This window comes from Dunckerocampus dactyliophorus, chromosome 3 (assembly GCF_027744805.1).
Source record: "Dunckerocampus dactyliophorus isolate RoL2022-P2 chromosome 3, RoL_Ddac_1.1, whole genome shotgun sequence".
In the NCBI taxonomy this organism is placed as follows: Eukaryota; Metazoa; Chordata; class Actinopteri; order Syngnathiformes; family Syngnathidae; genus Dunckerocampus; species Dunckerocampus dactyliophorus.
This window is the reverse complement of record NC_072821.1, coordinates 8,590,372-8,611,551: the sequence shown is the minus strand read 5'-3', so window position 1 is coordinate 8,611,551 and position 21,180 is coordinate 8,590,372. Positions and strand designations below refer to the sequence as shown.

Here is a 21,180-nt window from a genome sequence, read left to right as displayed (position 1 = left end):
TAGTGACATGTGTAGACTACTACATGTCTTCATAATGTCTTTGAATGCGACTTCTGGTTGCCTTATATTTGTATTTAGGTCGTTTGGCCATTTTTATGCTTGAAAATGCTTAATTTAGGCAAAAAACATGTACACTTTGCTTCAACATAAATATTTTTTGACAAACAGTATGGCATATTCAACCGTGAAATAGCGATGATTTATTAATTAATATATTTTTGAAAAACCATGAAGCTGCAAAATTTGAAGTGGCAAGAGATTATTGTATAGAGCAACCCGCAGCCTCCTTGTTGCGGCTCCCTTCGCCGAGCACAGTGATTTTTTTTTTTTACACCTAAGTAGGGGAAATGTGCATTTGAAAAAGAATGTGAAATATTCGACTCACCGCAAGTCCATGAATGCATCTAGACTGTGTTCTTACTGCTGATTGGATGAGCAAGAGGAGGAGAGTTAGGCTAGTGTATGCAGCGAGTCTCCGAAAAAAGTTGAGGGAGTTTTGAGTCTGAAGCAAGTTACTGCACAGTAAAATAAAACTATGTCATTAACGAGAGCATAGAAATGTGTTTTATAACGAGAAGCGCGCTGTAGCTGTGTGTTTGGAGCCCGTGACCAAGGTGGTGACCCCAGGAAATCCAGATAGTGTGCAGCGGGAGCTTACTGTGCATTAGCTGCTTGTGACTGCTGTTAGGCGGGGCGGACCTCTTGGCAGTAACCGCAAAACAACAGGTGCTTTTACTTAGTCTACCAAAAACTAGTGCTTTCACATAGTTTCCAACTACTAGTCCCTACATTTGTCACTAGTTGCTTTTGGGGAAAGTCACAAAGAGGGTTTGGAAAGTAGCCAGATTTAGTGAGAAATGGCCAAGTTGCCAACATGGGAAACATGATGGGAAAGAGGGGGAAGCTGTTGACAGATGGAGAATACATGAAAGAATCAGTCATAAAAATATCAGAGTATCTTTTCTCTGAATTAGCAAATAAACAGGAAATGATTGAGAAAATGAAAGAATGACTCTGCAAAGACCGTCAAGGACAGAACCAAAAGAATGGTCATTAATGACAATTCAGCACAGGTTTAACGCTATTGAGCAAACAACACTGATATGCAGAAATGTCAACTCTGATGGGCTTTGTTATGTTAATGTTGGCTGTGTTTTGTTTTCATTTTAAACAAATATGCGAACCACTCAAAAAGGCTTAGAGTTCAGCGTTTAAATGATTTCAGACTAGGCCTACACATGCTCACTGCGCTTCCGTTTGTTGAATTGTGTTGTTGTAACAGGTAACATTTAAAAAACGTTTATAAGTTGTGTAATATTTTGAGGCTCCAAACAATTTTATTTTATTTTTTACTGGAAGAGAAGGCAAAATGGCTAAAAGTTGCCAAACCCTCGTATAGAGGAAGAGGTAGAGGTAAAGGGGTAGAGTGCTCAGTCATGCAAAACAATTTCAACAACTTAATTCACACTAAACCAACTTAAACCACGTGAAAAACGTCCTCCGCCTGAGTGTAGTTGCAAACAGGTGAAACTGGGAACTTCCATATTTAGAATGACAACTGTAAATACGCTGCTTGTTTCATGTCTAAACAAACAGCGAGCACATTCCTCTTCCTCCCTCGCATCTTTTAATCATTCTGAGTTGATCTGGAGAAGACACAGAGGCACACAGTTGTCATTGTGAGTATGCGATTTATTCCTAATTAGCAGTATATTGTGTTGTATGCAAACACAGGAAGCAAGGCAAGGCGAGTTTATTTATAGAGCACAATTTGTACGCAAGGTAATTCAAAGTGCTTTACAGAAAGGAAGGGTAAAATCACTTCATAAAATCATTCTATAAAACATAAAATCATTCTCGAATCAGTACATAAAAATCTCTAAATAATTCCATAAAACAAAAAAAGCAAATTGAAGAGTACAAATAAGATACTTCCAGTTGTCATGTGCACAGTTGAACAGAAGCGTTTTCAGTCTGGATTTGCCAAAGTTGAGGATTGTCGCACGTCTTCCTGAAGACTGTTCCAGATTTTGGCGGCGTACGACTGAAAAGGAGCTATTTATTTATGCTTGCATTCGTTGTGCTTAATTTCATCTTCATGTTGCTGCATTCTAAAAATGAAGTAGAAAGGTTGCCAGGGTGTATTTATTTCCTTGCTACCGTAATACAGAACCTGATAGTTATTATGTTACAACCTGTTGCCACGCTATCGATGAGTGTGTTGATGTCGGGCTTTTTGCAAAGCCTTTTAGTTTGTGTGTGTGTGTGTGTTTGTATGGAGACTTGGAAGTCTTAGTCATAGGATTTTAGGGTTAGTCTGGGTCAAGCCAATTAGAGGTCTGGCAAACCTTTCTCACGCAGACCCTCGGCCAATCACTAAAGGCTGCGTTACCAGCACTGTGTGTGTGTGTGTGTGTGTGTGTAATGGCAGACAGTGAAGTCTAGTGATGAGAGGAGTAACGGTGTGCCAGGGGCGAGGTTGTCACGCCATTCAATTCATTAGGTACACCCAATGAGATCAAATACAAGGGCTGTCTGTATGCAAAGATAATAATGGTCAGTTTTGATTGGCACTGTCAAAGAGGTACGGTAACATAACAACATCTTTGTTATAGTGGCTGTAGTTTGCAGCGGTGTGGAACTGTGCTGTATCATACTGGGAACTGTATTACCCAAAATATTTCAATCACGGTATGTGCAGCTTCACCATGTAATTCCCTGTATACTAAATATGGTAACCCAGCATCTCCGAAGAGGAGTAGGAAGAAGCAGAGTTGACTTAACACTATCCCTTCTCCGTGCCTCAGCACTCACTGATAGTTTGTTCACTTACTGTGTTACTGTGTTCAAGGAAAACTGCACTTTTTTGGGAATTTTGCCCATCATCCACAATCCTTATGTGAAGCATGAACACGTATTTCTTTGCCTTTTCTGTGAGTTCTCACGAGAGAAAACAAGTTAGTGTGAGCTAGCGGTTAGCGAGACGTCGTGTTACTCCACCAGATAAATATAGTTTTTCGTGTCAGCTGCTACAATAACATTATCGCTGTAGCTTGGTTAATATACTGTACAGGTCAGGTATGTAAATGGAACAATGGCGTTTTTTTGAAGGTTTTTTGTTAGGGCTTTAGCGTTGTTAGCTGGCTCATACTAACCGGTTTTCTCTCGTTAGAACGCACAGAAAAAGGAAATAAATATGTGTTCATGTTTCACATAAGGATTGTGCAAAAAAAAAAGTGCAGTTTTCCTTTAACATGTACCAGGTTACCAGTTTTCTAATAAGGAAAGAAATGCCAAATAATGTCATTGTAATAGTTTTTAGGTAGTTTCTTCAGTTAGGAAATAATCAATAACGAAAGGAGTAGACATACAGAAACGTTCTATTGTAACAGGGTGTACCCTGCCTCTCGCCCAAAGTTAGCTGGGATAGGCTCCAGCATCCCCCCCCGCAAACCTAGTGAGGACAAGCGGCATAGAAAACGGATGGATGGATGGATGGATGGATGGATGGATGGATGGATGGATGGATGGATGGATGGATGGATGGATGGGTAAAACACTGGCATAAACAATGCATAACGAATAAATAAATACAGAATGCATTATAGATACAACTCACATTGCAATCAACAGATAAACATCAAGTATAAATATCAAATCAGTCAAAAAAAGCAACATTTCTATGATCAAACAGCCGAAAATAAACGTCGAGATTAATGTGATCATTTTCCACATTCACACCCCAGCAGAAGGCGAGCATCAGATCACATGAGCGCTCCTGCCAGCGTGAGCGACCTCCGACTGTGTTGATGGGATTTGTTTACAGTTTACTTCACACACTCACATGCATATACTTGCGGCGCCTCAGGGTCTACGCAAAAAACTAAATCAAAACATTAAACATTTACAAATCTTTAATTACAATTCATAAAGCTTTTTTTAAATGCTACACAACAATAGCTAAATATATTTAAAATAAAATAACTTATTAACATTTTTGTTATTATTTAATATTATATGCAATTAGCATAATATTTGTATACTGTAATATATAATATTTGATTCTGATTGTATGCTAAATACAATATTTCAAGCTATATGAACATGTTTCCGGCGTGTGCTATAAAGTTTGAAGGTAATTCCAGTGATATGTTTAATTTGTGTTTGGAGTTGTGTGGTTTTCATTGGACGGCAACAATATTATTCCCCATTTTATTTAGGCCATCAAACCATGGGAATGTGATTAATGTCAGCCAGCCACGCACCCCTGGCACACACACCCACACACCCACACACACATGCACACACACTTTGCTGTAAACTGAGCCCAATGTAATCATAATGATAAAGCAGATTGCCTTAACACACAGATGGGCCTCACAACAGCTCTGTGTGTGTGTTGTGTGTGTGTGTGTGTGTGTGTGTGCGTGTGTGTGTGTGGACAACGCTGATTGGATTGCAGATTTATAGAAGAGGATTACTGGCGGAGCAGAGAGAGAGCGAGAGGGAGAAAGAGAGAGACAGACTTTCAGACACTCACCTCTCATTAACTTCCACCCCCCGTCACCGCTGCCCGCCTTACACACACCTACACACAAACATGGCCACACATAAACATACACAGTGGAGGTCACATGTCAATGCATATCCCCCCCCCTATAAAACATGTAGACTGCAGACAACTGACATGCAGGCAGCACTATAGTGGACACTCTCAAGCAATGTGATTATGACTGGATGTGAATTAGATTCCTTAACAGATGGTCCAGACACCAAGCTCTAAGGTGCATCTGACGAGAGAGGGAGGAAAGAGGGGGTTGAAAGCAGCAAGATGAGGAGGAATGTCAGCAGCATATGACCATCATCATAAAATGTGCAGCAGACTAATTATTGATGTTGATTTTTTTCTTCTTCTTCTTCTCCTTCTCGCAGTCACATGAATGTATCCCGTCCCATGCTCTTAATCTTCATTCAGAATAATACTATTAACTAGAATCAGGCGAGAACAGACGTCAGCCAATCCTAATTTAGATGCACCTTCACCTGCTGCATATGTCTTAGTTTTGTCATCAGGGTTCTGGAAGTGTTTACGGTAAAATAAAGGATTATGCAGGGAAAAAGTGGTTTTCGATGCCTTTATCTATGCCCCACCCCTTCAAAGCGTCATCTCAATCAGGTTTACAGCACATTGTTTTCCATCAAAGTCAGTCCGTTCATATTTCTATATAAATTATAATATGGATTAGCTGCAAACTGCATTGAATTGTGCCTGGTGGTCCACAAACGTTCATGATATATTCCATATACACAGTAATTCCTCACAATATCACGGTTCCATTGTCACGCCCTTACTATGTCACGTTTTTCAGGAATTCATTAATTAATTAATGATCGCCGTTTCGTGGTTGACTGCGGCCTATTATTAGTCAAAAATATGCATATTCAAGCAGATTTGATGTATTCTTGGCCTAAATAAAGCATTTTCAAGCATAGACATTGTGAAATGAAGGAAAATGCAAGGCCTGGGTACACGTACTATACAGTACAGGAAGCTATTGTTCAGTACCCTCTGCACTGATGGGCTCATGCTCATGCAGCATCCACCCATATGTTGTGTCTCGCATGTGCGTCCTACATGGTTGTTGCACCGTGGAAAGAATCTTTGCTCTTGTGAGAGAGTGATTTCTGAGTGATTTTTATGGAAACTCCACAATGGCTACAGTCTGCCTACAGTCTTCTTTATGTCTAATCTCTGTCATATTTTCCATTACAGTACAGTATTATGTTTACTATATTTGGTTATATGAGTGTAAAGGTGATTAGGGGGTGTTATTTCATGTCTACAGGGCTCTAATAATGTTAAAAAAAAAAAACATATTTAGAAGCTTTTAAAAAGGTTTTCTGTCCTTTAAGTACAAAAATATTCCATTTATTAACATTGGTTCATTTATCATGGTCGGGTCCGTAACCAATTAACAGCGATAAACGAGGGATTACTACATATGTGCTTGTGTGTGTTTTATATATTTTTTATTTTTTAAATTTGTATTTATTATTATTATTATTTCTTTACTCTTTGTTCAGTGTCTTTAAATATCTAGAAAAAAGTAAAAAAAAAAACATTTAAATGATGTATTTATCATTTTTAGCCTGATCTGCACCCAGATATGTTCATTAATTCGATCGACCAGAACCCTCAACATATTTTTATGAAAAAAAGCAGCTTAATTCCTGATTCCTGAAAGATAATATAAATAAATACCATGTGGTTAGCATGTCTGCCTCACAGTCAGGAGGCTCTGGGTTCGAGTCTCTTCTTCCTGTGCTTGTGTGGGTTTTCTCTGGATTCCTCCACAGTCCATAAACATAATTGGAAACTTGTGAGTGTGAATGGTTGTTTGTTGATATCCTGTGATTGGCTGGCGACCAATCCAGGGTGTACCCCACCTCTCATCCAAAGTCATCTGGGATAGGCTTCAGCTCACCCTTGACCCTGAACAGAATAAGTGGTAGAAAATGTATGAATGTATTCAGCGTTTGTTGAATATAAAATGTACACAGGGTAAAAAGGGAGACTATTTAGGTCAGATTGTGAAGTTTGGTGGTGGTGTGCATTGTTGTGCATCCTCCTCTGCTCGTCGCTCACAGTGATGGATAGGTGTAAATCATGGCAATCCTGTCATGACAGCCCAATTTCCTCAAATCTGATCTGCTTAAAGAATTCACCCCACTTGTGTCTCCTCACTTCCATTTCTACTTATCCTCTTTTGCACTCTCCCCCCTCCTCATTCCTTCAATGTACTGCTATTTTACTGCACACACTCCTGTCCTCGCCTTCTTTTACAGCTTCTCTCTCACACATTCCCTCCTTGTCGCTCCTTCACATCCTTCCCTTCCTACATTTGAAAGCCCTGTCATATTTACTCGAGTGGAAATCCTCTTTCACCATCTGCTTAATAAAAAAAAAGTGCTTTTAATCCGATTGGAGATATTTTGTTTTTTTATGTACTTATTTTTATTATATTTGTGTGCAATTTCATCTGTTTGCCGCACCTTGCCCAGGTTTCTCGTGTGAGGTAGCGGGGAGGAGAAATGTCACGGGAAGTGTGTGCAAAGGCACCACGAATACTTGATGATAACACATACACACACACTTATATATATACAGTATGTGTATGTATATACTGTATATATATGTATTTTTATATAAACACTAACCTTGATCAGTGACTTTTGTTTCATGAAAAGAATCAGCCTATTTCCGTCTTTTTCTGCATGTACAGTATTAACTTCCACTGTTGCCTGAAAATGTCGACTAAATGTATGCATCAGATCAAGTCTACATTCGTAGTCATTTCAAGAGGTGGACGTACGTTTCCTGCAAAATAGCCATTTTCAGCCATTTTCCAAAACTATAGTTACGCCTCCAATCGGAGTAAATAGAATAGCTGGATCAAATAGATTAAAAAAAAGCTCACTTTTGATTGACACTGGTTTGCATCATACTGAAAGCTGTTATGTATAATATCTTGCAGCGAAACATAACACACACCATCCATCCATCCATTTTCTATACCGCTTCTCCTCTGTAGGGTCATACACACAACACTAAAAACATTTAGCATATCCGTGGAGTAAATAATGTAACGGATTGAGCAAGGAGCTCAAAACAAAGTACCAGTATGAGCCGGTTGAACAAAGAGTGCAAGTGCAAGGTAGATGGAAGAAGCAGTCTGATATCATTTATCCTGATTTCATTCATCTGTCATCATTTCATCATTTACCCTAATAATTTAATAGCCTGCATTTATTTGTACATTGTTCAATGTTTCTGTAAGTTTTCACTCCTGTATTTATTTATTTATTGATGCACTATTTATTGTTATACCTTCACTACTCTTTTCTCTCGCTCTTGTGACGTGGCAACCTTTAAACACAGGAAGTGAATAGACTATCAGGAAGTGCTGAGACATGGAGTAGGACTAAATGAGGTCGGCTTCTTCCTCCTCCTTTTCAGACATGTTGAATTGTGCAAGTGTCCACATGTGATGTTCCTTCATGTAACGTATTAACCATTACTATTACCAAAAACATGCAAAACTGAGGATGATTGTCTCCATAAATGCATCATTTTCTATTCCAGCTCTACTATTGCGTCTGTTTATATTGCACAGGTCTACCTAATGTCGTGTCCTGTGAGTGTATGCGGTACGTGATATATACAGTATATGTATATACAGTATACATTCCCATACAGTAGACATTCCTCGTCCTCTTCTTGAGGTTTTCAGCATTGTTCTGTTACAGTAGACAATCACTCAGTGAAAACGGCTGATAAAGAAGACCGAAGGAAAGGGTTTCGGGTGCGTGTGTGTTTGTGTGTTGCGGTGACAAAGATAGCAGCAGACGGCAACACATTTATCAGCAAGTGCTCACCAGAAAAATGACCTAAATCATTAAGATTCTCATCTGACAGTGTTTTCTGTGCACTCGCCTTGCCGCTTGAACCCCGGACATGCTCGTGTCTTGTCCACATACTGTCACTTCGATCACCTTTTACTACAGCCTGATATCTGAATCTGGCTTTCACAGTGGGGGGAAAAAAAGAGCAGTTTTGACATCTGCACCGTGTGACGACAAATACAACAAAAACACTCGACATTCTGCAGTTGCTGGGCTGCTGTTTGGAAAAGCTCATAATTCCTAATCAATAACGTTTGGCTGAGCTTGCCCTGCATGTGTGCAACCACACACCCGCCCGCCCAGCCCCCCCACACACACACCCAACTGCTCATCCATTCACTTGAGAGAGAGGATGTTGGTGTGTAAACTTTACAAACCCCAAGATCCATCCTAATAGTCCCACTAGTGGGGCCTAGTAAGTCTTAACCCTCATTACATCACTCTGTGGGCTGCCTCGCATACTGGACAGCTGCAGTGTTGTTTGCAACCGGTGGGGTGTCTCGTTTGTCACACCTAAGGCCAAAAACACATTTTATCTATATATGTTGACCCTTTGTCCACTTGCAAATTGTGTTTCAAGGTCGGCTTTTTATCTCCTTTTTTGGATAATCTTCCCTTTTATCGGTGCCGATGCTATTTTTTTGTGTTTTTGATTGTGTTATAGCTTTATATTTAAGTGTGGTATGAAGGATTAGCTTCTCTTTTAATACACATTAGGAAAGGGCAAGCAAGGTACATTTCTTTGATCAACTAAGAGGACGATTAAAATTAAAATGATGATTAAAATTTAATCATACGGGAGAATCTCCGTCTAAATGTTCTGAACTCCTGTTTCAGAATAATGCTGCACATCATGCCTTCGCCGCAGCTGATGTCATGTTGTACTTCTTGAGATTGAATGAACAGCACCCCTGCTGGTTGCAGCCAAGTAGTGCACTCCATTTTGCCTCAACGGCTTCAAGACAACAATTAATCATCATTAATTAATTGTTATGTAAGATTGTTCTTTTCCTCTTTTAAGCCTTTTCCAGAAACTAAAAGTCAACTAAAACAGGGGTGTCCAAGCATTTTCCAGCGAGGGCCACAAACTGAAAAGTGAAAGGATGCAGGGGACACATAGATACAGTATTTTGTTAAAGCAACACATGTAGATATGCTAAGAAGTTATATATATCTCAAGAAACTGCATTCATCTTTGTGATATAGCTGACAAGCATATTATTGGTATGAGCATTGCTCTTTGCTCTTTTTTTTTCCCATCTTTGCATTTTTTTTTTAAGTTTTCCAAGTATTTCAACTGTCTTCTTAAACAATCGCCATAAATTTTCTTCTCGTAATATTATATCTGTATTCCCATAATATTATAACTTTTTCCCCAACCTAATTTTCCCAAAATTCTCATATTATGACTTTTTAAAGAACAAAACATATATTTCTTTAATATTTCAACGCTATGCTACTAAAATTACGCTCATAACATTACTAGTTTATTCTTGTAAAATTGTGACTTTTTTCTTGTTAGAAAAGGACTATTTTTTGCGTAATATTTTCACTTTATTATATATTTATGTTCATATAATACAGTACATACAGTCATGGAAAAAATGATTAGAGCACCCTTGTTTCTTCAGTTTCTTGTTCATTTTAATGCCTGATACAACTAAAGGTACCTTTGTTTGGACAAATATAACAATGACAACAAAAACAGCTTATATGTTAGATATCAGCTCTTAAATGAAACTCTTATGAGCTATATTTGTTATCATCATTATATTAGTCCAAAGAAATGTACCTTTAGTTGTACCAGGAATTAAAATGGATCAATAAACTGAAGAAACAAGGCTGGTAATTTTTTTTTTCATGACTGTAAATATATATACTGTATATATTTCACTTTATTACAGCTGCGTTTTTTTATTTCTGCTATTGTTTTTTGTATTATTATTTATTATTTTCTTACTTTATCGCCATAATATTTTGACATTATTCTTGTAGCATTATAACTTTTTCCCCAACCTAATTTTCTAGAAATTACAACTTTATACACTGATTTGTTTGTTTTTTCATAATATTACGACTTAAAAAAAGAATGACTTACTTCAATATTTCAACTTTATGCTACTAAATATAATATTACTTACATTATATAATTACATAATATTGCTTAGGACTTTTTCTTGTGATATTGCAACTTTTTTCTTGTAATATTTTGACTTTAGTCTTGTAAAATGACTGCTGTTTTTTTATATTTCTTTCTTAAATTATGTATTCAGACTGTGCTGCGGGCCAATAGAAAACAGCCACTTGTGCAGGCCACAAGTAGTCCACGGGCCGCTCTTTGGACACCCCCGGGCTAAAATGAAAAGCTTACGGCACCATTCTGTTATTAACCTGCAAAGGTTTTTTTTTATTATGAATAAAACTATTTCTGCATTTTCGACTGTGAAGATTAATATTTAGCACTGAGCAGTATAGATATGCATTTTGGTGTCTGTACCAGCTGACAGCCCATTGGATAGAACGTGTGTTGGCCATTATGACATCGATTGTATGTAATCAGGGGTTTACTCTGCAGCCAATGAAGAGAATTACAGGTTTCCTGCCCGCCTAACACTGTAACGATTGATCTGCTCCCTGGTGTGTGTGTTTGTGTTTGTGTGAGATGTAGAAATGGTGACAAAAGAGCAAGAAAATGTTAGAAAAAGAGCTCGGTGGGAGGGAAAGTGCTTTGACTCAACTCTCGCTGTTGGATTTTGATTTTGCTCTGTTCACTTTTGTCCCAGGTAACAACTATAATCATCTACACACTGTGCGTCTGTACATCTAAACAAAAGCTTGCACAGACCCACACCAGCACATTTTGGGTTTTTTTGGACTAATGCTGCATTCGAGACTGCTGAGAAGTAAGAAATATCACACTTAATGATAACTCCTGACGATAAACAATCTTATTTTTCAGCATCAATCATCTGACCAAATAAGTTCATGCTGCGAGAATATAACAGAAATATCCACTCACCGGTTTCCATTCAGAACATGAAATTTGCAGTGTTTTGTATGTGCAGTAAATACAGACAAATATTTACATTTTATTTTATTGTCCTTAAATTGTCTCCAGGGTGGGGATTTTTGTTGGAGTATGTGAATTTAGCCCAAATTTGTAAGGAATTTCCAATTTGAGCGTCATTTCATTGCACTTGTCAGACTTCTAGGAGCAGCAATTTCCAACTTATTGGAATGCATCATATCCAGTCATGTGAAAAAATTACAGTAGGAACGACGCCCCCTATAGGTTATGCTTGAAGTGCTGACTCAGAGCGTGGATGAGTGTAGCGTGCAGAAGCTTACGCATTGTAGGGAAATTTTAACACATGCACACGCACACACACGTGTGCACATACATGCACACACATACTTCAGTTACAAATGTGAAATTTGTAAATAGTTCATGGTGTCATATTAGTAAATAAATTGTTGTTTTGATGTAAAACAACCCCGTTTTTGTGTTGTTTATGTTGTGGTGTAGTTGTTTTGATATTTGAGATGTCACAAAAGCAAAAAAATTGTGTCAGTGTGAAAGTTATGCTTGAAATGTATCTATTCACAAAAAGCTGCTTCTCTCCCTTTTTTAGTCAGGAACTCATATTTCCCTGAAACTTACCTATGTTCTACTGCTGATTACTAAAGAACGGAAAAAGGTAGAAACTTTTTTTTCTAATCTTTGTTTTGGTAGGTTCCATGCTTATATAGCCATAGAACACAATAATCTGTGTGCCTCGGAAGATCAGTCAAAATTGTCTAAAATGGCCGGTACTGAAGTGGTTGTCTTTCGAAAAAATTGAATGAATTAATAAACGTTTTGCTTAAAATGGCAGCCATGTTTTTCAGAAAATCTTGCTCAAATTTTACAAAGATGTGCTTGCCAGTCCCCTAAAGGTGTGTACAATTTCATGGTGATTGGGCTGAAGATGATTGGGCTGTGTGAGAAATTTCAATTCAGTTGGACTTATGGGGTCAAACTTTTGGGGTTTAATAACAGCGCCACCATGTGGTGTATTTGTCCGGAAAACAGCACAGGCAGCACAGTTGGGGTGAATGTTTTGACAAATTTTCACCCTTTTGTGTGAGGCAGGTCAGGACTGTAAAACGTAGGTTTCACAAACAAGTACATACTGTCCTTATTGTATTAATGTTTTTGATCAAGACTACTACTTTGCTAGCACAGGCAAGAAAACAGTGTAGTCTGTTGGCGAAACAAGTGTAGGTAGTGTTGTGTTGTGTTGTGTTGTGTTTGTGCATGCAGGTAGTTCAGCAACCCTGCACACTTCAAGTGTTGAACATGGCACAACAACACAGGCCCATACAAAAAGAAAGCAATTCAGTCTATTGATGACATGGTTGTATTCATTTGACTATGGAAATACTGTATAAAAGAACTTTCTTGGCTCCTCTCCTTAGCCTGTTCTTTAATTCAATATATTCCCCATCCTTCTTTTCCATTCCAAAGCATTGCCAGTATCATACAGATAGAATTGTGTAAGGTTTTTCTGCTTATTGGACTGTGTGTTCTTATCAGCATGGCGAGCACAATGCTGGGTGTGATGGAAAGGTATTAGCCAGCCACGCAGGCTACATTGTCAGCACTTCTAGCGTCTCTTCCTCTAATGCTTTCTTCAGCCTCTTTTGCTTTCTCTGCCTCCTCCTCCTTCTCCTCTTCTTCGTATAGATTGGATTTTCTACTTATGTTTGTCAAATGCATTTGCTACAAGCGGCTTTCATCGACTTACCATTATGTTTAAACAAAAGGCTCACATGCAGCAATTTAAGCTGATTTTTTTACGTTCTGACTTTGGTGTGAATGCTGAGTGACAAACATTCACACCAATAGTATTGTGCATCAACTTTCGTTGTCATGTGAATGCCGACAGACAAGTATTCGCACTGTGTATCGGAAAACATTTATTCTTTTGTGTGTGTGCTAAGAAATGAGCATTCACACTAAAAATATAAGACCCAGCAACATCTCACTCATACAATGGCAGACTCCAAACTAGAAAAAAATCCTGCTGTGTTATGTGGAGCAATTCTCAGAAATGTTCATTCCTAATGTGTGAATGCTGAGAGACAAGCATTCTCCTTAGCGCTATTGCAGCAAATATATTTTTCCATCTTGTGTAAATGCTGAGAGGCAAGCAATCACCCTGTCATGCCCAAAAACATGATTTTTCTGCCGTGTTAAAGCTGAGCGATGAGCATTCACACTAATAGTGTTTCAGTGATTTGGCCCATTATTATTAATGCTGGCAGGTGAGCATACATACACAATTGGTTCCAGACTCCACCGTGATAAGTGAATTTACGCAAAGTGGGGTTCAATATTAATACATTGAATATTTTCAGATAGCATAGAAAACCTGCTTATATCTTTCTAGGTACAATTGTTACATTTATTAGAGCCCTATACACACGAACTAACCCCCATAGTCACCTTTACACTCAACACAACACATTGCTCAGCGTGATGCGCAGGCTACAGAATCACGGCAGAGACGCACGCGAGGGCCGTCACTTTAAACATAGCATGCTACCAAGCTAACTAGTTAGCCTCTAATGAAGAAAGGGTTTGAAATGGAGTGGGGAAGAAGGACAAACTAAGAAGCCAAAAATGTACCACTGCCACACAGATTGGGAGAACATTTTTTTCAATATGTCATGTTGGACATGTCATGGCTGACTTGACTGTAGGTAATGTCTCATCAATGTAACATTACTGACACCGAGTAGTGACCAGAATATTACATATGACTTGTCTTTCAGTATTTTTGAGTACTAATAGGGCATAGTCAATCATGAAACAGTGACCATATAATAATTAGTTAATTTTTGGATAAACACGCTGTAAAGCGATGTAGCCATGGACAACTGTACACCCTTTTTAATACATTAATTCTTGCTTTTAGTAATCTGAAATGTGAAATGTGAGATCAATGTTTGATCAGGCATCTACTCAGATTATTCTCATGTCAGCCTCTATACTGCTCACAGCCACTAGAGGGCATATTGAATGGTATCTGGGCCATGATATTATAGTCCTTTTTTTTTTTTTAATTACTTTATTTGGTGCTTCCTCTCCATGTTTGAATGCCTCAGCACTCAAGCAGTTTCTGGGGGCATTGCAATTTCCAGCTAGTGTTGCTCTCAAGCCGGTCATTTAGTAACGTCTAACCCTCTGATTTGGTCGGGGGACTTCCCTCCACTTCTAAGAGTGGATAAAAAAACAGTTTGGAGTTGTTTTCGATCTCACTTTGTGTTTATGTCTCGCCATCTAGCGAGGCTGCAGTCCAAAGACTTCATATAATAAAAGAGTGCGCGGAGAAAAATAGAGCATGAGCGGCGCGGCGACAGAGTGAGGCAAACTGCGCTCTAATACGATGATTGTACGTTTGTCCCTGCCAGTTGTCAGGCCGCTGCATCAGGTTGGCCGCTCTAATGACAGCTTGTCACGGCTCCGTGGACCACCTTCCCTCCCAACACAAAGACAAAAACACGCCTCTCTGCCTTGATGTTTTCTTTTTTTTTGTCTTCCAACATCATTCTGTGTCGCTCTCCATCTATTGCAATCCCTTAAAGAAGTGAGGGATCGTGAAGAGACAAAAGAGGAAAGGCAAGAAAGAGAAAATACCATGGACTGCAAACAAGATCGGCTACTTGAATAGATGATGTCCACGGGAACTCCGACATAGTCACATAACTAAAATACTGTATATAAACAAGCTGTCAGTCATCACTGAGAGTCAGGTTCAATTTGGTCCAGGAAGAAACACCAGGATAGACAGAAGCCATTGTCAGAGAGGTATTCATTCATTCATACAGTATTTGTATATATTTATTGTTATGGTTGCAGTTTGAACTCTGTGGTTTAACATTCTCTCCCCCGCATTGCATATTCGTGGATTTCTCTTCTCTGCTTTGTAAGTTTTTTCATGGTAACTGAAATAGGAAGTGCAGTGCAGTGGAAAAAGATGTGCTGCGGCTTTGACTGCAGCAGGGGGCGCTGTCTCGGGAGTTGCTACACTGTACATTTTTCACCAGGAAGATGCTTTGGCAAGACATGATGTTGTGTAACTGCATGTTTTGTTAGTTCACTCATGTCTTCTGTAAACCTGTAATTGTCTCTCAATGTTTAAAACTGAATTTTTTTATAGGTGTGTCCATTAGTTGGACTTTTTCGCCATTCGTCTTGGACGGTAACCCCCACGAGAAGCAGGGATCTACTATACCAACTGGTGGCTCGGGACCCAAAAGTGGGTTGCGCAGTTGTTTTCAGTGGGTCGCGGGTATATTATATTAAAATATAATGGAATGACCGACTGTCTGTTAATGCACCTCACGTTATTGTCTGCACTATTCGCTTGCTACGCCGCTTCAAGGTGCATGCTATTTTTCTGGGCGACTGTCGAGCTTGAGTGGGAAAGGACCTAACTTCCGTCCGACACACAGTTGCAGATATCTGCTAGAGAAGAGCACTCCATAAAGAGACAGCGTCTTAGTGCTGCAGCTTACATTTTGTTGAAAAACAGGCCCTTAAAATATAAGACATATGAGAAGTTTGAGTTGAAAAATTCCCGCAATTTGGGTCACCACTTGTCATCGAGGGGTGATGGGGGTCTCGCAGCTAAACCAGTTGAGAACCGTACGACATCAGACTGAGAGCTCTTTTTTCAATCAATAAATGGATAATAAAGCTAATGTTATAATAACCCTTTTTTTGCATTTTTGGAACTAACAGATTATAATTAATCATCAAAAAGACACAAACAAATGTTGGGTCCCCAACTAACATGACTAACAATCTAATCAGTGCTAATATTCCTAAATCATGATTCTAATAGAATCAGTTACTCGTGATTTTAAGTAATAGACATTAACACCTTGTGTGCAAAAATCACAGAAAAAAATATAATTAGTTTTATAAAACACTCATTTTTCACAAGACTCAGAACATTTGAGAAACTGATATTAACAAATGACGATGACACAAGTTTGTCACAGAATCAGTCTAAACGAAGCATTATTGAGGCAAAGTTAGTCCAGCTCTCGTATTAGATGCCATTGCCTAATGTTGTGGTCAGGGAGTTAAATAAACCCTTTAAGTGACAGAGTCAAGTCAGAGCTAAATACTGAAATCATCCCGTAAAGCACAACTGCGTTCACTTCTCCTCTTTGTATAAATCTTTTTCGACACTTAAAAACATAAAGGAAAGAGGAGACACCAGCCTTTGCTGCTCTTTCAACACTCATCTGGGGAGCGCACGGGCACAATAAGATTGCTCTTTCAGCAGCAAGCCGCCGCTACATAGCGACATAATTATACTGATAACATACATACATAAATGCATTCAACCTCTCGGTCGGCACAGTGCACTGACTGATTTCTTAATCTTCTTTCCTCCTCCTCGCATGTTCTCCCATTCTTTTTTTTTTTTATTCCTCCCCCTTCTGGGGCCATTATTTTTCATTTATAAGCAGAGAGAAAAGGTGTGAGCGAGGGAGAAAGGAAAAGAAGAAGGAAAAAATGGGATCTTTTGGTACTTAAACTCTTTCACTTAATGGCACTTGGAGGGATTGACGTCAGAAAGGGAGGGACACAAAAGTGCATAAAGAGCGAAAAAAAGATTAAATCATGGCCATCACGTCATCTGCTTAAATGGCTCCGCTGCGTTTTTTTTTTTTTTTTCCTGTCATCGCTGTGTTTTCTCTGCCTTCAGTGGGCAAATCTGAGTGATCTCCTTCTATTCCATCACTCATTTCTTCCACCTTACTCTTAACACCCTGTGTGTGGGTATGTCCTCTTTTTACGTGCCTTCTTCTGTCTTGATTTGCATCCGGAAACTTTTCCCCTTCATCCTCAACTAAAGGCCTGCCTGAGCATCAGATAAATGGATTTATAGGCATTGCTGGATAGCACAAAGCTTCCGTTAATGGACTGGCTTGAATTAGAGTGACTTTGAGGCGGAATAGTGGAGGCTAAAAATCATCAAAGTCTTTCTTTTAAGGCAAGTCTCACCACTCTGTCGCTATCTTGGTAATCTGCTAGATTAGCTTCACGTCTGTACCTTGGATTTATCACGTAAAAATAAAAAAAATAAAAAAAACGTCTGTCTGTGTCAGCCAGTTCCACATTTTTTTAACTTCAAAGCTAAAACAAACAAGAAGACTTTAAAATAACTTCTTTCTGTGTTTAACTGACAACATTCTGTTGTGTGGAGCCGACTGACATAAAATATCAAGCCCCAATAAAGCCCCAGGACATAACTGAATGTAGAACACCTTCATTTGGAATAAAAATAATAATACAAAAGTCATCATTTGGCGTGACATCTGCACGTCTCGTGAGAGTCCAGCTCAGTGAGCATCATTGTGGATTTTGTGATGCGACCACAGAAGCAAATACGAATAGCGACAAAGGGGGGGAAAAGTGTGAAGATAACCATAGAAATTGAAATGGAACTTAGTGCTATATAGGAAAGCTGCTCAGTACAATTTGAGCAATACAATACCAATTTTCCACTGCAGTATTTTTATAACTTCAAAGAGTGAGTATTTGGACTTTATTGTTGTGTTTAGTTGTATTGAACAGTGTTACACACAAATTCACGATTCAGGATGCCCTTGCAAAGTGAATAAAGCATAAAAAAGAAAGGCAGCCATTCTTTCCTTACATTCTGTCTGCCTACCTGTTTCCCTGTCCATATCCATTCCCTGTCCCACCCCCAACCCCCACCCTCAGCCTCCCTTCTCCCATTCTTCGTCAAGACGCTGTCTCTGTTTTATGGGTCCCAGTAGAGCAGGGATCTTTTACAGCCCGACTGGACTTTAGAAGCCCCTCGTTTAGCAGCATCCTGCCTTAATTAAAAACCCCTTTTGTGCTTTCTGCCTTTAACAATGAAGAGAGAGAGAGGAAGGGTTTTAGTGGGAGAGGGAGAAAAAGAGAGTGGCAATGCAAAGAGCAGGAGAAAGAGATAGATGGCAGTGAATAGGAGGTGATAGGGAGACAGGCAGAAAGATAGTAAAGTGGACAAAGGATGGGAAGGGGAGATATAGACAGCAAGAAGATAGTTGTTAATTACAAGTGCCATTAACGGGACTCTCCTTAGGGAGAGGAATAAGGAAACGCAGGTGTGGGCAGGGGAACATACCAGAAACAATTTCATCACCAGAGGAAATTGTTGTGCAGGTTAATTTTTAAATTCCATAAGCCACCGCTGTGTGTTTGTGTGTGTGTCCGTGTGTGTGAGTAGCTGTCTTTGTGATGATGGAGCAGCAAAGAGGCTGCCTACTGATTACCTTCATGTTGAACAAGCGGCTATTGACTGGTGAGTGACGGATGAGCGCCCGGCCCTGCAAGCATGCTCGTGTTGTGCGAGTGTGTGTGATACCGCACATGCCTCCCTGCTGCTCTCTCCTACACGACCTGCCCCTAGTGGACCACTTTATTTATTTTATTGCCTTTGTGCTAACAGCTTTCCTGTTTTTTCCGAAAATGTGGAATGAATGAGGAAAAGACAAGGCGATGGATGGATTTCTCAGAGCTTGGCTGCCTGTCAGAAAGCATACAAGTATAAAGACACACCCCTTCATCAATTCTTTAATCAATTAGCGGTCTGTCCCCTCTGAATGTTAATTATCCATCTTAACAAGTCTGTTTAGATAATTCTGTGCCTCCTATTTAGTTTGGACATTTTGGGAAATACCCCTTTTCTTTATCCAGTGCACCAACAAGGTCCTGAAAGCATGCTTAGATAAATTTGACGTGGACTTGAGAGTCCTGACCTGACCTCACCACAATCAAACACCTTTGAGTTCCTTCTCAGTACCTTATGTTCCACTCGCACGGCTTATTTGTATAAAGTCCAGGTATCCCAATATTTTTGTCCATGTACACACTTTTTCTGCACAAAACCTGCTTAAAAGCCAGGCCGCATGAAATAGCAGTTAAAAGTGGACACGCGTACAAACAGCAACAGTGGAGGAGGATAAGCGTCTCCTGTATTTACATATTTTCTTCAAGAAGAAATCAATGACAGCAAGAAAATGGACCACGACAGTAAAGTGGAGACTGTGCAGTATAATACAGTGGCATCCTGAGCTACAGGGACCAATGAGCAACCAGGAATGCGTCAGGTCACCCATATGGTATCACTTAGAACTCTACCACTCTACTACTACTTGTAGTACCTGATAGTGCCTGGTTTTCCCAATGGAAAAGCATTAGTGGAGAGCCCAGTTGGTACAATATGCAGGGAAAAATGCTTACATTCATCATAATTCCACCCCATTCTCATATTGTCTTCTATGTCATTCCCTCAGGCTTCTCTGCAGAATGTCCAGTAAGGAGCGCCACCTTGAGTCCAACTGTCCGTCCTCGTATATAAAGACAGAGCCATCAAGTCCCGCCTCCCTGACCGACAGTCTAAACCACCACTCTCCCGGGGGCTCCAGCGACGCCTCAGGCTCCTATTCGTCCACGATGAACGGCCACCCCAATGGCTTAGACTCCCCGAGTCTCTACGGCTCCAACGCAGGGCCCCTGGGTCCCGCCGGTGGCCCCGGATCCAAGCGCTACGAGGACTGTTCGTCAACGATCGGAGAAGATTCGCAGATAAAGTGCGAGTACATGTTAAATTCCATGCCCAAGAGGCTGTGTCTGGTGTGCGGGGACATTGCTTCTGGGTACCACTATGGTGTGGCGTCATGTGAGGCCTGCAAGGCCTTCTTCAAACGCACCATCCAAGGTTGGTTTTCACTTTTACTCTCTTATCAATTATCAATTTGTCTACATGCATCTATTCTGTTTTAATCGTATTTAATTACCGGTAATTAATTCCTACGGTAAAAAAGTATTGCTACACACTGAAGAGGGATGCCAAAGTGAGGCTTTTGGTTGAAATGTTTCTGGCATCTCCTAGAAACCAGAACCAGTCTTGAACCTGCAACCTCAAAGTCCACAAGTCAAGTCCTTACAGGCTGAGCGACTGCTGTCCTTGTATATTATGTCTCGTTATTAAAATTACCTCTTAATGTCAAACACAACCCAACCTTTGAGTTGGGTAGACTTGAAAATAGAAACAATCAGCTCCAGTGTCAAACTGATGACATAAAACAACGAAAAATAGCTGTATCGGAAAACTTTATATGTTGCACAGTTGGATCTTAAGGAGGTTCTAAGTAGAGCTTCAAAATGCAAAAAGAAGAAATGGGAGTAAGACAAAAAAAAATTTGGATTAAACAATTCTTTGCAAACAACCATTAAAGTATAATAGACTACTCAACACCTTTTCAAAAGTCTAAGACCGTTACTCAAAAAAAAAACTGAAACCCCTCCTGAAATAGAAATGCACTTTTTAAAAAAGGGTAATGAGTAGCTGTGCCATTCTTGTTGTCGTCGCGGTTTGACGCCCCTGCACAACCTCAAGCTCCATTGTTCAATTGAAGGAAAAAGCACCCCACATCATGATGGCACCCCCTCCACTGTGCCGTGTGGAAAACATCTCAGGTGGGATCTCCTTGTCTGTCAAGGTTCCATTTTTTTCTCATCAGAGAATGAAACCAACTTTCAATGTCCCATGTTTGGTGCTCTCGTGCAAATTCCAAACGGGAAATTTCAAGACGTTTTTTGTTCTTAAAACCCTTCTCTCACAGATGCCGTCTGATGGT

At 39.6% G+C, this 21,180-nt stretch overlaps 1 protein-coding gene across 6 annotated transcripts in view; it reads left to right on the top strand.

Annotated features, from left to right (window-relative positions):
• The window catches only part of esrrga (estrogen-related receptor gamma a), a 96,073-nt gene that overhangs the window by 12,006 nt on the left and 62,887 nt on the right, over window positions 1-21,180 (top strand). For 5 of the 6 annotated variants that reach the window (XM_054770980.1, XM_054770978.1, XM_054770979.1 and 2 more), the window contains exon 3: window positions 19,834-20,258. In XM_054770980.1, coding sequence (XP_054626955.1) covers window positions 19,834-20,258 — 425 coding nt within the window. Of the gene's footprint in view, window positions 1-1,636; window positions 1,680-19,833; window positions 20,259-21,180 lie in introns of those variants that run through there. The other variant, XM_054770982.1, reaches the window with a different exon arrangement.